This window comes from Condylura cristata, unplaced genomic scaffold (genome assembly GCF_000260355.1).
Source record: "Condylura cristata isolate star-nosed mole 26May11 unplaced genomic scaffold, ConCri1.0 scaffold00009, whole genome shotgun sequence".
NCBI classification, from domain to species: domain Eukaryota; kingdom Metazoa; phylum Chordata; class Mammalia; order Eulipotyphla; family Talpidae; genus Condylura; species Condylura cristata.
In genome coordinates, this window is record NW_004567110.1 from 32,995,843 (window position 1) to 33,013,981 (window position 18,139).

The following is an 18,139-nucleotide window of genomic DNA, read 5'->3' on the forward strand; positions in this document are numbered from 1 at the left end:
TATATATATATATGTATGTATACACACACACACAATTTCCCAGCAACACTATTTAAAAATGTCAAGTTATGGAAAAAATCTAAGAAGCTCGTGACAGTTTAGTGGATAAAGATGTAGTATAGATATATAATAAAATACTACTCTATGATAAAGAGATGGATTCTCACTCTTTTTGACAACATGGATGGAAATGGAGGGTATTATGTTAAGTGAAATAAATCAGTAGAACAATAATACTAAGTTTCACTACTATATAGAATGTAAAGAACAAAGTTAAGGGACAGAAAAACTCAACCAAAACAAACCCTAGAAATATGAATGCCCAACTCACATACAGGGGTCAGGACTACTCTAACGGTCTTTGGTGGATTATGGGTTCTTTGGTATGGGCATGGCAATATGCATCTGAAAAAGTATGAACTTATTCTCCTAATGCATGCATAATGTTGCAAACCAATGTCATCTCAGTTAAAAAAAAAATACAGCAAGAATAAAGTTACCATAAAAAAGAAACTTACCACATAGTTCTTCTGTGTCAAGATTGCTGAAAAGATTAAAAAAAAAAAGGATTATTTTGGTATTTTTTTAACATTAAAATACTAATGCCTACATTCATATTGTATCAATAGAGCAGATGTAGTTATGGTAATTCTTTAATAACACCTACATTGTTTACCTACTAATAATGATCATGTCAGCTTCTGTCTCTGAATTCTTGGAATTTATGTTCCCTGTAGTTTCATGATCAGAAAATGGTGCATAAAGGGAAGAATGTTGGCTCTGGAGTCAGACAGATGGGGTCCCAATCCTGATTTTACCATTTACTACCTGTGTAACCCTTAATACTTTGTCTCTGTCTCAGTACCTCATCAGCAAGACAGATGCTTTGTTTCATAAGAATAACAAATGATTCAAGAGAATATGCACAGAAAGCAATTTCAAGAGTAACTGACACAAAGTAGACACAATAAACTTCGCTATCAGGATTCATTAAAACTTGGTAAAACTTTCTTCAAACATCTAAATTCAACCTTTGAGGTAATTTGACTCAATATTTACTTCAACTGATTTCAAACAAGTGAAAGAATTATGTTGCTCGAAACTGTACATTCATATAATAAATACCTATTCATTTCATGAAGATAAATACCACAGGCACTGTGAGCTGAGAAAACTGCTTTGATCAATGCCGGCATGGTTCAGGGATGCCAGAGTGTTTCAGTACCAGGAAGTAGAATGAGCACATTACAAAGTACAAGAGGTCCTATTAACAAAAAATAAAAATTCAAAGTCTTCCTTATTTTAAAAAGTTTAAATGAAATTGGAATGGAAGTAAACCACTTAGAGATGAAGACACCTACAAATCAATTGTGTCTATCAGTTAATGGACCACCTTTGACTTTGCACAGTTGTCATGCCTCAAGCTTCAATGCTAATAAATATACTAATTTAGTTTTCTTGTAAGTATCAGTCAGGGCTGGTAGGCAGGTGGAACATTAGTGTAAACTTTCTCAGTACACACTTTTTACCAGCTCAATCAGTAACTGCTATGGAATTATACACTCAGGATTTACTCTAAGACACTGAATATTTAATCACTTCTTTTGCTCTTTTGGTGTGTGTTCATTTATTCCCCTTACAAACACTCATTTCTTCATGTCAGGTGTTGTTCTAATTGCCATCATACAACATATCAGGGTGTTAAAAGACACAGAGATGCTATCCCAGATCAATAATGCATAGTAGGTCAATTTAGAGGGAGAGTCAAACAGGAAAAAAAAATTGTGACTGTTACTGAAAAACCACCAGCCTATACTTTCCACACGTCTCCTGGTTACATTCAAGAATACTTTTGTTTATTATTTTTTAAAAAGGTTTCTGTACACTATGGATCTTAGCAAGAATCTTTAAATTCTGTGATCTAGGTAACATTCGACTGAATTTCCTTATTCATCTCCCACCAATCTGATTATTTCCACTGCCAGAAAGTTTTTTCAGTTGGCAAACCAATCTGCTAAACACTATTAAATTTCTCAACAGCCTGCAGGAGTTCACTTTGGCTTACAAAGATATTTACTTCCCGAAGTATTTGAGGCAAAGAGAAATGACTCAAATCACTTAGTTACTTCCTGGTAGAAGTAATATAGTGATGCCCACATTGATTTATTAACAGATTAACAGGCTGGCTAAGTAACAAATGTGCTCTGTTACCAATGTGGTTTTCATTTTACAAAGTAAAATGCTCTCAATTCAGGAAAGAGAATGAAAAGAGGATGTTTTCCATGATCATCTGGGCAACTGTTTTATTTTTGATACACCAAACATCACTAATGAAAATCAGCAAAACAGTATGGAAGATTAGGATGATGAAATACTGGATCTTGCAAATATTCTGCATGGTATTAAACTCCATGAACTCCACCAAGTGGCTGGTTAACTGCAGAAACAGGGAAGATTGTGGGGAAGGCTATGACCTAGAACTTGATGTGATTGGTCAAATGCTGCAAGTACAAGTGAAACGGAGGTGAGCTATCTGAATTAGAATGCAACCTAGAGGACTATAAAATGCAATAGTCACCACAGGGTTACCAGGAATAGATTTTACCCAAAGATCACAACAAGCAGGAGCCAGTTCAAGTCCTGAGCTCATGCCCAAACATAAGGACCAAGCAGGAACTGATCCTTGCTTGTAGAAGAAACAAGGATAGATATCTCCCCGGAGCCTTTGACCCAGCTAAAAATTTTCAATTTCTGGCTTCCAGAACTCTGAAAGGTTAAATTCCTATGGTTTAAACTACCCATTTGTGGTAGTTTCTTAGCGCAGCACTAGGGGAAAAAAAGCAGTCATCTACACAAAATTCTACCATTTTGTTCTGTGTCATTTCAGTATCCTATTAATATTCAGCTGACAAAGTCGTTCAAAAGTTGGAAGTTACTATTTTAATCCAGTAAATCGATTTTTAGGAATTAAATAAATTAAAGTTTATTGTATGCTACAAAGTTAAATACTGAGAAAAATTAAAATTATTAATTCATAGTTAAATAGCAACAACTTGCACAGAGTATCAGGCATATATATGTCAGGTAGCATTGAGGTGTTTACCCAGTATGTCACAGCTAATTGACTTAATTCTTGGGAGTTGATTTGGGATCAACAAATGGGGATACTGAAAATCATAGAAATAACAAGTAACACAAAATATGCATAGTAACTTTAAGGGCCATGGAAAAATCATTTGAACTCTAAGCCAAAGCAGTGTATTTCCATATTTTTCAAAATGTGACATTAGACTCCTTCCATTTCACTTTCCTCCAATGAACTCTGTCACCCAACAAGGGAATTATATCTACTCGTATATACAAGTACTAGACAGAACAATTATTACAAGGCAAGGACCTGATTAATGTTTATCCTACAGACTGCCATCAATCATTGAAGGATCCAGTAAGAAAATAGTATTTATAATTGAATCTCATAGAAGAATAAAATACTTACAAGGCAATTTAACCAAGAATATTAAAAGTCTTTACTGGAATTTAAAAATATGGATGAAAATACTGAAGACAAATGGAAAAGTATTTCACGATCATGGGTTAGAAGAATATTGTTGAACTGTATCAGAACAACCTAAAGATTCAATCCAAACCCTATCAAATTCAATCCATTACCTATCAGTGGCAATTTTTACAGAAATAAAAGAAACATAAAATTTATTTGGAACCACAAAAGAGTCCACATAGCCACCCAATCCTAAAAAATGCTGAAGGGGGCTCTTCCCGGTGGCGCAATGGGTTATTGCACCACATTATGAAGCTCTCTGAAGCCACTGCAGCAGAAGTTTGACTGCCGGCCAGGCAGTTGACCCACATGGTGTGGCAGACCTCTTCTGACCAGCCCACTGCTGTCCTCAGCAGTGTACTTTGTCGATCTGCCTGTTATGCTCCCCACTCTGTCTCTGGTGAATCCTCCCACTCACCACACCTCCTGCCTGTACCCCAGTTATGTAAGCATAAATAAAAATAAATCTAAAAAAAAAAGCTGAAAGAATAAGTACATGATTTTAAACTATGTCACAAAGCAATAAACAAAACAAAAACAGACATAGACCAATGGAACAGAAATAAAGCCACAGATATATGGTCAATTTATGATAGGAGTCAAGAATATAATAGGAAAAGATTAATTCCTTCAATAGTATTGGGAAGACTGGCCAGCCATCTGCAGAACAGTATGCACCTATCTTATACATCTTGATGTAATATACACCATAGCAACTCTCGTTAGCATATTGCTGTGTATACTTGAAAGTTGCTGAGAGTGAATCTTAATAGTTCTCATCAGAGATGTGAGATGATTAAATGTTAGACTTATTGTGGTTTATGTCTATGCTATATACATACATTAAATCATTCTGTTATGTACCTTGGTCTAATACATGCTATATGTCAAGCATCTCTCCATAAAACTAGAAAAAATAAGTTATAAGATATAGGGATGAAAAAACCCATTGAGGAAGAGCAACTGGCAAGAAACCTAATAGGGATGGCTAGAGGAAGCCAAGGGAGTGGTGTACAGAAGCAGAAAATTTCAAGATTTCACTATGCTGAAAAGACATTATGAAGAGGAACCATCACAATTCATATTTAGTGTGAACTGGCAATGCTGGAGGCAATGCTGGCCCTTTCCTGAAATTGGGGGCCCAGGCAGTGCAGGCAGAAGTGACCATGACTCTGGAGAAATGTGGTGTGAAAGCAAGAAATCAGGCAGGACTTACGAGAAATGCAGCATTCATTGTAAGGAAGGCAGAACGTTGAACGAACTATTTTGGAGGCTAAGAAGAAAGAGGAGGAAATAGATGAAGAGACACCCCTGAAGCACAGGGGTAGCCTTGTAAGGGAGAGGACTGGGAGGGGACATTTCTTACTAGTCTAAAATAAAGGTAGAGATTTCTAAATGTGGCCTGAGCATCTCAACCACCTGGAGAATTTTTAAAATACACATTGTTGGGACAAACGTAGAGACTGGCTTAGCTCAGGTTTTCTATAACAAGACATCAAGGTGATTTTGGTAACCAACCTCTCCTCTTCAGTACTCCAATACTATCATATAAGGAAGTACTACTCAGCAATCAAAAATAAACTCATGTCATTTACAGCAGCATGGATGGAGCTGAGAGGGATTATGCTCAGTGAAATAACTCAGAAGGAAAAAAAAATCAGAGGATTTCACTTACAGGAGGGATACAGGGGTCAGAAAAAAAAAAAAAAAAACACGGTCCTAGTAGACAAACTATACACATAGCAGGGGAGGGAAGAAACCAGGAACTATGATAGTTCACGGTTGATTTGGTGGTGGTGGTGGGAGGGAGGAGGGAAGCCATTCTACAGGGATTATACCTGAAGGGAGAAGTCAAGCATTATACAACAATGAATGACATAAAAGAATATAAAAAAGAAAAAAGCTGAAGCTTATTAGAAATATAACAATTTGCAACCAAGATCTGTTGCCATCTAAGTGGAAGCCTGCCATTATTCTAACTATATGCTCTGAGTTAACAGCATTTAAGCTTGATAAGTGTATAAACAACAACACCCTAATACTTATTACTGTTTGACTCTTCAGAGGACATTCACTAGGCAGCAAGAATCAGCTATCTCCAGCTGAAAACAGAACATTTGACTTTGCTCTAGTCTAAGCCAATCACTATGCCTAATGGAAAAACCTGACTTTAGGCAAAATTCTCCTTTTAACATCTCAACTGAATCTTTTATTCAGAGCTTATTAAGTTCATAGTGTCAACTATCAGTTGCTGAAGCTCTTATTCCTCTTATCACAAATCTTACCTTCCCACGAAAATGCCAGTCCAGTTCCTGCAACAACGTAGGGATTTTCTACTGGCCGAGTCTGCTAACTATTTACACCAGCGCTTCCCCACTCTTTAGTGTGAGTTAGAATCACCTGGAGAGCTTGTTAAGCTCCCACTATTCCACGTCACTGGGAAACACCCATTAAGTTTGCATTTCTCTCAAGCTGCTGCTGCAAGTTCTGGAACCCTATTTCCAGAGCATGGGCTGCAAGTTCTGGAACCCTATTTCCAGAGCATGGATTGGTACCTCAATAGGGTCACCAGAGCTCAGATTCTTCCTCAGGATCACAAACTGCAAGCACCATCTGTCACCCAGTACCCCCACCCCACCTTAATCACACCAACTTGCTCACAACACCTGAGAGCAATAACTTCAGCTATTTATTAACAGACTCCAGTACCTAACATTTGAAGATTGAAACAGGATTTCAAGTGTCAGTTTTGAAATGAATTTGAATTCATTTCAAATTCCATGGCTCTGAATTTGAGCAGATTTCTGGGCACGAATAATGTTAAGAACTGTATCTCAAAAGTGATGCCAGGTATAAAGTTGTTCATGGGGCCAGCTGAATATTTTTTTATCACTTGTTTGTTTTGCTCTGTCACTTCACCCCCTATCTCTGGAACTCAGCTGGGTGCTTCTGGTGGGGCTATTGACCATAGTATCCCATTTCCACCATACTAAACTCAATCCACAGTACCACAGGCACATGTGGGGAGGTCCTCTTCTCTCTTGCACTCTGTTGGTGCTCCACTGTGTAAGTGGATCCTTCAGACTCATTTGGGGGCAGCTTGATGATTAAAAAAGACAGCCCTAAGTCCCTAGAATCTCTGATAAACAACCTCAGGCATCTTCAGTTATGCAAGTCAATCCACATTCTTCTTTGCTCAGGCTAGTTTGAGTTGGGTTTCTGTGATATATAGCTAAAGGCTGATACAGTGAATTTCTAGCCAATGAAATACACTTTTCTACTAGCCAATGAAATATACTTGTTTTCTACCATAAGGCAAGTAACTGTTCTTTCACATGTGATACAAGTGATACAAAAGTCATGCCTTTTGCTCTGCTCAGCAGTTTCTATTACCGGGTTGTTTTAAACCTCCTTCCCTTCCACCTGAGAGATGTTTGCTAGCTCTTCCTCCCTGAGACTTTCAGGAGCTTCATAAGCATTCTCCAGAGCAGTAATTCTCCAACTCTTGTGAGGAAGGATAATGTTTTTAAATTACCAATTTCTGTCAGACTAATATTTTTGTAAATATATATATATAAAAATTAATTACTAGATAACATACTGAATGTGTAGCATTATCAAACTGCTGTAGAAGTTAAGTACCATTGTGTTTATTCCTATCTCTGCATGGACAAGGAGACATCTGTGGCTGCCTGCAGCCTCCACTTTGAGGAACACCCACATACAAGGCGACAACCATGCAGACTGTTTTAATGCTTCCATTTTAGTTCTCAGAATGTACTTAAATGATTTGTAGCAGAAGCATTAGCACAATATATAATAAAACAGGATTCTACTTGTGATTTTGACACTGTAGTCTAATCATAAATTTTAAAGACTTGGCAAATAAAAATCAAAACAGTACTAAACACATTAACGCCCTCTCATCTCATGTTTAACCTAATGAAATTTCTATATAAGGTATGTCTTGGCATTATAAAACACACTTACACTTGTAAGGAGGTTTCACAAGATGGTTAAGTATCAGGAAACTTACACATTTTCAGTGGTAGGAGACTTACACATTTTCAGTGAAAATACAAGAAGAAAATTATCCTAACTGAAAAAAGCTTGATATGATTGGGAATGTCTAAATCTTTTCAAAAAGTGAAAACTCAAACAAAAAGGTTAACTTAGAGAATAGGGAAAATGATGAATTTGGAACACGTTTACATATTTTTTTATGTGGTGAAAGTTATGCATAATTTTGAACATATTTCATAAAACACTTGATCTTTTTGTACTAATTCTAAATTTCAGTCTTCTAGCCTTATTTCAAATATCACTTTGCTTCTGAGAATTCAGTCTTTGTCATCAGACATACAACATAACAATGGCAAGTAAAAACATTCCAGAAAATTGTTCAAGACTGTGGAGAAATAGCTTTGAGAGTGAGAAGTAAATTCTTCCTTTTAAAAAAAAAAGTAAAAATCATCATTATGGTTTCACCGGAATTCATTCAAGGGGTTGATATGGACATGAGGGGCAATCCTTCTAAAATTAACAAACTTTTTATCTGAAGGGACAGAAGCTGCAGAAAATATTGTATTGAATTAAAAATGCAAAAAAAAAGCAATTATAATTGGAAGGGGAAGGAAGTTACTGTAAGAAACCAAGCTACTTATAACTATTCCTACTTTGTGACGCGCTACTAGCAAGTTTATTGTTCTGAATTTTGGAGGAAGGAAAGTAAGGAAAACACTTTGCCTAAATATTTAGGTTTTGTAAACATTTCATATCTCCAATATCTAATAGAATCCCTTTCATTACATTAGGTGATACTAAAAGATATGACTAGGTAGTAATGCCACATTAAAAAAAAAATCATTCTCAAATAAAAATCCTCTAATTCAAACAGAAAAGTGTGCATATGTGTGCCGAGTGATATATTCCTGGGTATATCATCTGCATATTCACCTTCAAGATCAATAAATGCACTTTTTCATTGGTTGCCTCATTAAATGCCTCACTTTACTAAGACTGTGAAAACTCAAATTTGCTTGCTTATTTCAAATAACACTTACCATTGAAGAAGTTCATCTTTCTGAGCAGCTGATAATAAATATACATGGTATTCTGCAACCATCCAGGCCAGGTAGGTTCACTGTCAGTTCTAGTGATTTGAAGAACTTTGGAGACCTTGGCATTATTTTCACTGACTTTAGCGGTAAGCTGGGGAAGCTAGCCAGCAGGGAGACGGAAACTTGAGTGCCTTTCCCCAGGCTGACGCCTCCATTTTATCCCCTTCCTCTTCTCCCCGCCTACTGGGCGCAGGTGTGTACACTTGCACATGCGCAAACTCCCATGCTCAGTGTCCTTAATCAGGCATGCCTGCCCCGCACCCCCGCTCCTTCTACTTTAACAAGATCAAGGCCGCAGGTGATGGCCACAGAGGCCAATGGCTAAAAAACTCGATCAACTTCATGTACCCCACAAAGGGCCTCACATTCAGCAAGTGCGCAAGCACCTCCAGCAGTTTTCCTCTCTCATCTCCTAGTCACATATTTTGCTTCTAATAGGGTAATCTATTATTTCCAGTTTCATGTGTATCTTTCCGGAGCTATTCTTATATTTACTCACAAATACGTGCGTATATACATTTGAGTCAAAAAGTTGCAACTACACAGGCCATTTGATATCTTGTTTGATTAACTGACAATAAACCTCAGATCTATCAATCATCTATTAATATCTACCTAGTGCTGTCTCATTCTTTTTAATGGCAATGTAGTTTTTACTTTTTCTTTTAAAGATTTCTTTATTTATGCATACAGAACTGGGGTACAAGCCAGAGGTACAGGGGGTGGTGAGAGGATTCACCAGAGTGGGGAGCTGAATAGGCAGATTGACAAAGTGCACTGCTGAGGTGAGCAGAGGGTGAGACTGAGACGGAAGAGGTCTCTGTGCTATGTGGGTCACCTACCTGGTCAGGGGCGGAACTCCTGCTGAAGGCTAGCTGCACAGTGCTGAGCTTTAACCCACTGCATTACCAGGGAAGGCCCAGCAATGTAGTTTTTAAAATGAATGTACCCTATATCATTTAGAGAATTCCTACTCAGTCACTATGACCGTTAGAACAGACTACCTTCAAACTAGTTGAGAGGTAATTTATTTCGAAAACAAAACCTAGTCAATGTGCACGCCTCTAACTTCTAACCCCGGTCAACCCCATCCAATGATGCCCCATTTGCAGTGTGCAGCCTCCTGCTTAGACCTGGGTTCCCATCTGTCCTGTGAGGAAGTGTCATGCAGTGACTGAGAATCAGGAGACGTGAGTCTGCCTGGCTCCAGCATTTTGCTAGATGTGAGATGAGACATGTTACTTAACATTTCTAAGCTCGCGTGACCTCATGTATAAATTGGGGATAATAATTATACCTTTCTGAAAGGATTGTATGTAAAGATTGAATAGCCTAGTACAGAAAAGGCCCTTAGCCCAGTGCCTGACACATAATTAATATCTCCCAAAGTAACAGATCTTATTCATAGGGAACGTAGATAATTAGACTTTGGCAGACCAAAAAGGTGGAGAGGTGCTTAGTCATTTGCCAAGTGGCAGAATTTCCTTTATCACTAACCATTTGGAACTGATTGCCTTTTATTAGGAAAGGATCAGATGGCAAAGCACAGCCCATTTTATTTCGAAGCAGTGATTTATATTATGATATGGTAAGGAGAATGGATACATGAAATGCTCTTTACATCTTGACCTAATTCAGAGAACTTTTGCATGCATATTTATTTGCCAAAAGCTCAAACACAGAAAAGGCAGAACTGTATGTATCTGATAGCTTCTAATGGTTTAATCTTTATTATTTTGTGATAATATCAAATTTAAATAGGAAAGAGATGACATATTAAATATATGCTTATCATTAGAAAAATTGAGAGCTTTGTTTCAATTCGGTGAATAATAGTCATTTTAGAGGCAGGGATATGCCTGCTAATATAAAAGTAGTATAAGAGAAGTTTAATCTTGAGGTCCTGGGAGAATTTTTATTTATATTGGGGATGATTTTTTCCTTTCTTTAAGGTCTCATATTAATAAATAGATTATTTTAAAAGAATTGTGTGTGACTCATAGCAGGAGTATAACAGACCAGGTGAGAAAATAATAATAGTAACAATGAACAGCAATATACCAGAGACCTTTTATAGGAGTGGGGTGGGGAACGGGATCAAAAACAGTGGAGGGAAGGAAATGCACTGGACTATGGTGATGGCACATGAGTGATTTGGTGATGGGAAGCCCAAGGGGATTACAACTGAGATGGAAAAATGCACAAAATGATGTAAAAATAAACTATTATATTATTAAAGAAAAAAAATGAATTGTGTGTGAAAGGTTCAGCAGTCTAAGTAGAAGCCATCCAGATGTCAGTCCATCTTCTGTTCCGGAGAACATCTAGTAGCTACAGATATATCCCCCTGCCTCCCAAAAGTTCTGTGATGCTGAGGTCTCTATTGGAGCTGTTTCCACATTCCAGAACTGAACACATCCCCACAATATCCTCTTCCGATACCTTAGGAGGGACACTTAGGAGGAGACTGTCTTGGGCAAGCTCTGTAAACATGAAAACTTCAAGGTAACCCAATGTAACTAGCAGAGATGACATACAATTATGACTTTCAGCTCCTCATTTGAGCTTCTGGCAAATAAGCACGTTGCAAGCACAGCTGCAGGGTGAAAGGGTCCCGATGTGAGAAAATGAGAGGGAGAACCCTCCTACATCTAGTTTCCTAAAGCCTTTAGATAAAAAATAAATTGAAAAGATAAAATAAATATGAATTTGAATATTTCTAATATCACCAACCCTCTGGATTTTAATCTTGTATCCTCTCACTAACAAAGCTAAAAACAAAAAACAAAAAAAAAAAAAAAAAAAACAGGGGCTTCCCTTGTAGTACAAGGGATTAAGTCTCAGCACTATGAAGCTATCCACAGCCATTGCAGCATGAATTCCAGCCCCAGCCAGGGAGGTGACCCACACGGCATGGCAGAACTGTCCTGTCTTGCCTGCTGCTCCCCTCAGCAGTGCATTTCAATACATCTTCCTGGTCTGCTCCTCATTCTATCTTTGGTGAATCCTCTCACCCCCTGCATCTCTGGCCTATGTCCTAGCTCTAGTATGCATAAATAAATCTTATAAAAAAAGTTAGAAACCCAAAGTTTCCAAGCAGCATCAGTGAGTGGCTATGAATAAAGAGCATAGCTTAGGTGCATTACTCAGTCATTCTCAACGTTAATCTCCTCTATTTAAAATCAGAGTAGCCAAGCTATGGATGCGTGGGAAGACATATGCTGGTGAGAACATAGAGTTTGGGTTTGATTCCCTGGATCAATCTTTTGTGAATTATGTAACCATAGTTACTGAATTTAGAGTGATAAATGATGTTAATTTAAAAGGAGGTCATAGCCAAAAATATTTAGAAGCATGTTTTCTACGAAATAGGAATTTGGCAAACCTAACATTGCACTCTTCCTGACAGATTATTGTAAGAAATGAAATTGACTATTTCTTCACAGTGAGTATGTCCATATCAAGAGAAACTTTTACTGATATGTTTCTCCAAAAGTACTTCTTTTCCCCGAAATAAAACTAACAACAAAAGTATATTGAATCATTTTAACTTACTTTAGTGAAAGCCTCACTGGATCCTATATACTGAGGGACTAAATAAATATGCACAGTAAAAAACAAGTAGGTAAGTAATAGTTTCAAAGGCAGATTCATTTCAAAAAGACTTGACCCCACTAATGAGACAAAGACAAGATACCAACACCTGAGTTCTCTTCCTAATTCAATGCTCTTTTCTATAAGCTGTTCAATAAATTCTATTCTGTGATTTTTGGGGGGGTGGGGGTGTTTCTGTATCAGCTTGCAATACTTATGACAAATGATCTTTAATGATTTATCTTCCAAGATTTACTATCTGCTCCAGAACAATGGTTTACCCGACCTTTCTCACATGATGCCAAAGCTCTTCAGACTAAATCTTCTCACTCTCCATTAATTTTACTGATTTATCATACAATGTACTATAAGAAAATATGCTTACTTGTGCATAGCCTTGTTAAAAGTTCTTGAATATCAAGAAACATTACTATCAGAGAAGATAATTTTGTTCCCTTACAGATCAACTGCATCAATCGTAGTGAATCATTTTTGTACTCAGGACAATAGGCCTTAAAATCAAGCATGTCTTTTCTATCCCATCTTATTTACTTTTATATCTCTAATTTCTTCTTGCTACATTTACATTTTAGCTTTGCCTCTGTTCCTTTCTGACAAAAACAAGAGGACAATTGATTTGAACTTAATTGGTAACTACTGAGCTTGAAACATTGAATTCATTTATTCTTTCCTCTTACAATTTTTAGTATAATGAATTAATTCTACATTATAGTCCGTTCTAGTTCTTTTCCTTTCTGCTTTGGAATGTTCAAGTACAAAAGCAAATAATTTTATTACAAAAGTGGAAATTATAGCTATATATAAAATGATCAACTATCACAATTTTATTTAAAACCTTTGGAAAAAATTTTAACCAAATTTTTTTTTTTAAATCTGTCATAACAGGCCTCCCCAGTGGTGCAGCAGATTGAAGCACAACACTAAAGAAGAAGCTAAAGCCATTTCAGTCTGAGTTCAATCCTTGCCCCAGAGGTGACCCACATGGCGCGGCAGGCCTCTCCTGACAGGTCCTCACTGCTCCCCCCAGCAGTGTACTTTGTTGATCTGCCTGTTCTGCTCCCTACTCTGTCTCTGGTGAATCCTCTCATGACCCCTGCCCCTCTGGCCTGTATCCCAGTTCTGTATGCATAAATAAATAAATCTTTTTAAAAAGAAATCTGTCATAAAAACAACAAATCAAAGTTGCTAGAGTCCTTCCAAAGCTGAAAGTTAATCTTATGTACAACACATTAATCAAACAAGACTTTAACTATGTGCAATGTTACAGTAAAGCCTGTGTGAAGGTAATTAGGCTTCTCTTTATGGCAATCAATATATGCCACTTTTTGTTCATTTCCCCTGCTTGATTTCTGGTTCATATGACTAAAGATATTCCAGGTGGTATTTCATTCCAGAAAAAAGTTGGATCTCCCCAAAACAAAAGAAAGATGTAAACAATTTTGCTGGCTTTAAAAAAATCATTCAGAGAAAACCTGGACATTCTAGTCCAGTCCAGTTCTTAAAAATTAAGAACTGATGACACTCAGAGAAGGCAAACTCTGCTGTAGTTTGAGGCAAAAACCATTGCTCATTTCTGGAAATGTTCAATGTCATGACTTTTTTTTTTTTTAAAAGATTTATTTACTTATGCATACAGAACTGGGGTACAAGCCAGAGGTGCAGGGGTCATGAGAGGATTCACCAGAGACAGAGTGGGGAGCTTAACAGGCAGATGGATGAAGTATACTGCTGAGGGTAGCAGCGGGTGGGACAGGATAGGTCTGCTGCACCATGTGGTCACCTCCAGGGTAGGATCCAACTCACACTGAAGAGGCTGCAGCCAGCTTGCAGTGCTGTGTCCTAACCTGTTGCGCCACCAGGGAGGGCCTTGTCTTGAACTTTTACCAAAGTAACGTCCTTTGACTTTGCAGACAGACCAAAAATTACAAATCTCAAAGAAATAAAAAGAACAACAAAAAATAGTTGTAGTTGAATTTTTTTCTTTGTGACAAATAGTATTGAAATTTATGTAGGTTTCCAAGCAGACAATTGTAAACCAGTGACATCCTGCAGGGGAGGGGAGGGAGGAGGAGGGAGAGGGGTTGTGAGGAGGGAAGGAGGTGAGGAGGGATGGAGGCGCGGAGGGGACTGTGGTGATGGTTCACAGGTGAATTGGGGAAGAAGATTCTGTGAGTCTACACCTGAGGGGGGTGAGTAAACATTGTCTAAAAATAAACAATGATGTAAAATATATAAAGATAAATTAATTTAAAAAATTAAAAAAAATTGTGTAGTTTTCACCCAAATATATAAAGTGCTATGCCTGGTGACTTAAAATGTTTTTTTAATTGGTGACATTTATTATGTTGTACAAGACACTGTAATTAGTGGAAGGTGAACCAGTACTGCTTTTAAGAGCTTTATTTGTTTTTAAGAAAAAGATAAACACCTGCAAAAGTGAAAATAAAGTAGCATATGGAAATGTTTTCATTAATAACAGTCAAAATAAATATTTAACTGCTATACATATGCATTGTAGGTATTTTAAAGTATGAACCAGAGTCTCTTCATTTGCTTTTACACCTCACTGGCTGTTATGAGTGGGGGAGATCATGGAATAGAGAAAGCAGGGACAGCTGCTTCAAAAGGCATCTCTAGCCTAGTCCAGTCAGTCATAATTGGGCAAATAACTTATCCTGACCTCGGTTCCTTGAATTCAGTCTCCTCAAAAGTAAAATGAAGGACTCAGACTAGAAATTTCCTTCAAGATAAGGTTTTACTTTCACTTGTCAGTCATTTACACAAGGAAACTTCCAGCTCAGAAGGAAGTAGCTCCAGTGAAATATTATGCTATATTTTTGCATTTGCATAGTTTCTAGCTCAGAACCAGTGCTAGTTAAATATTTGTTTGAGTGAAATGAAACAAATGTCAGACTCCTGTGTAGCAATCGTCCTGGTATCTCGTCACCTCGCTAGATTCCTTGTTCTAGTTGTCGAGCACGTGAGCACGTAATAGTTGCCTCAACAGCAGAGGAGCTAGTGAAAAGTTACTGAATTTATTTCTCTGCCACATGTCCAGAAAATAATAAAGATTTTCCACTGATGGGCCTGCAAATCATAACTGCATCAGAACTTAAAAACAACAACAACAAAACAGACTGAGAAAACATAAAAAGATTTTTCCCTTCTTACATTGTTAGGGGATGTGAAGTTCACTGGTAATGGTAACCCTCTTGGACATGAAGGTGGAAGCAAGCACCAGTAAAAATTCACCTAATCAATCAAAGGAAGGTTTGTGGAAGGAACAGACATGGGGGGTAAGTATCCCACGGTTCCACCTATCCTCAACTGCCCAATACTGAAGCAACTTTTCCAGCACTTACAATCCTGAACTATTTACACTGCCCTGAAAGCCCTTAAGCAATTTTAGTAAAATTCTTAAAGTGCACCCCATAAAAACTCACATGTGATGTTCTGAGATCCATCAAGACAGATAATGGAAATATCCTGTGGTCAGCTAAATGACAGCACTGTCTCAGCACTTTGTGGCTTTATGAAAAAAAAAAGTTCTACATTGGAAAAGTATGTCAATGTGGTTGAAAAAGCTCTAATCACTTACAGTGAAGGGCCAGACAGCCCAGGACTCAGTTGAAGAGCAAAGAACTGAAGCAGACAAGCTATTTCAGCCCACATAAAACAAACAGCCAGCAGCAACCCAGAAGCCCACCCACACACACCAATCTTTGAGATTTTCCTGTACAGACAGCTTTTACAATGTGAGACACAGCCCAAACAATCCCTCCTACCCAACTCTGGTCTTTAAGGGGTAAAAAACAATGGAATGATTCAAAAAGAAAAAACAATGCATCTATATGATACACAATTTGTACTGGCTACATACAACTTCAAGCCCAGGGACACAATGTTGAAGTTTGAGATAAGTGGACCTTTTAAGAGGGTCCCTCTAGCCCACCCTGTAGAAATCCCCAGTTTGCCTTCTAAAGCGCTGCATGGATTTCTGGTTAGTCCGTGTCCCAAATTACTCCTCAGACCTCAGGTATCTTCCTGTCCCCTACTTTCTGATGATTCCTACTGTGGACAGATTAGTTTCCTTTAATTCTCTGAGTTGTCATTCTCTCTTATCCATTAAGGGGAGTTGCTCTCAAGGCTGAAATCCTGTATACTAGATTCCCCTGTTCCCTTACTATCCTTAAAAATAAGTCACCCAGGCTCTTTTTATGGTTGAGAAAATAATAACAGAAGTGAGAGAGGAAGGAAGACTCCCAAATACATGTGACAGTTCTGAACTCCCATTCTTAGGTGAGAGTTACAAGCTTGGGTAGCCTCTGGTATTCTGTCATTACTAAAGTCAGCATCCTTTGGACCCACATCTAATTACTAATGCATCCTAAAGACATGATTAGAAAAGTAATTCCTGTCCACTGGGTTCACATTTATAAAGTTCTTCAGAGAGATTAATCTCAAAGAGCCCTCTACCCAAGTTATGTTATCTCTACACATTATACATCAGCTACTTCAACTACAAGGTCATTTAGCAGATAGGTTCATCAATATTATTTTGTTCCTCCTTGGTACCACTTCTTGAACTACATGCTTTCTATTAACTGAGGGCATCAGTGCCCACACCACAAATGCCAGTAATATCCTCCATGAAGAGTCAGGACAGCATGCAGAGAACACAAGGCCAGAGGCAGCAACAGGCAGCAGATCTGTGACTATACTCACAGACACTCCTACTGGGAGCCCCAGTCACACTCACTGCATATGTATGTAGCACATTCCTGGCTGATAGACTAAACTGCTTTTTAACAATTGTTTCATGGATTTTTTCAATTTTCTGCCAGAAAATATTATTAGCTCCACTAATATTCAAAGGTAGTAAAACAATGGAAAGTTTGCCTGACCAGGTCTTAATAGATAGAATAAAAAACACAATGAACAGGAAGTTGTGGGGAAGAGGTTAAGAGCCAGGTAGTAGAAGCTTACTCTTTAATTTCTGTGTGACTGGAGCAGTTACTCATTTTTGCTGCATTTCAGTTTCCTTATGTGCAAAATAGGCTCAATCTGGGTTGGCCGATATTAGGTCTGGTGTAGAGATTAAATGGATAGGAAATGCTTACAACTAGTTCTGGCGCATGGTAAATGATCCATTACTATTACTTCGCAAAGTCAGAGTAATTATTCAAATTTTTTCCAGATCAGAAAGATTTATGCCAACTCAGAAACATCAGAGCATAGATTTTCAAACTGCTGTTAGAACAAACTTTTTTTTTTTTGCAGCTGAGGTACTCTCTAAACTGTTCTGTCTCCAGACTTGTTACCTCCCATCAATTCACTTTGGAGAGATTAAGCTTTCTAAAAAACATAAACCCAATCCAATCATTTCCATGTATAAGATCTTTCACTGGTCTAGCAGCGACCAAAGTGTCGAAAGGCAAATCCCCCACTGGTTCACAAGGCCTTCACAACTGTACCCCAGTTTGCCTTTCAGGGAGCACTCACATTTGTGTCCCTGAATTGATGCTATGCACTTACTGACTGCCTTTGTTTCTCCCAGCCTGGCACACTCTCTCTCAGTTAAAAGCTTCCATAGGCTCCTAGCTGGAAACTATCCACACGCATATCCACCCCCTATCCACACCTCTTCTTGATAATACTTCATGACACAGTTTTAAAGTCATGGAGGTCCTGATTAACTCTTTTACAGGTTAGTTCACTCCCCTAACCCCAAAGTAGTTATATTTCCCTGTCATATTATCAAGTTATTGTTTTTCTATATTCTCTACTAAACTATAAATATCTCGTTTATCACTATGTATGCAGAGCTGAACAAAGTACCTGGCAC

At 37.8% G+C, this 18,139-nt stretch overlaps 1 protein-coding gene across 1 annotated transcript in view; it reads right to left on the reverse strand.

Moving 5' to 3' along the window:
- NECAB1 (N-terminal EF-hand calcium binding protein 1) overlaps positions 1–18,139 on the reverse strand; it is a 120,805-nt gene that overhangs the window by 68,026 nt on the left and 34,640 nt on the right. The window contains exon 4 of the mRNA XM_004679741.2: positions 519–544. Within this exon, the coding sequence (XP_004679798.1) occupies positions 519–544 (26 nt within the window). The remainder of the gene's footprint in view (positions 1–518; positions 545–18,139) is intronic.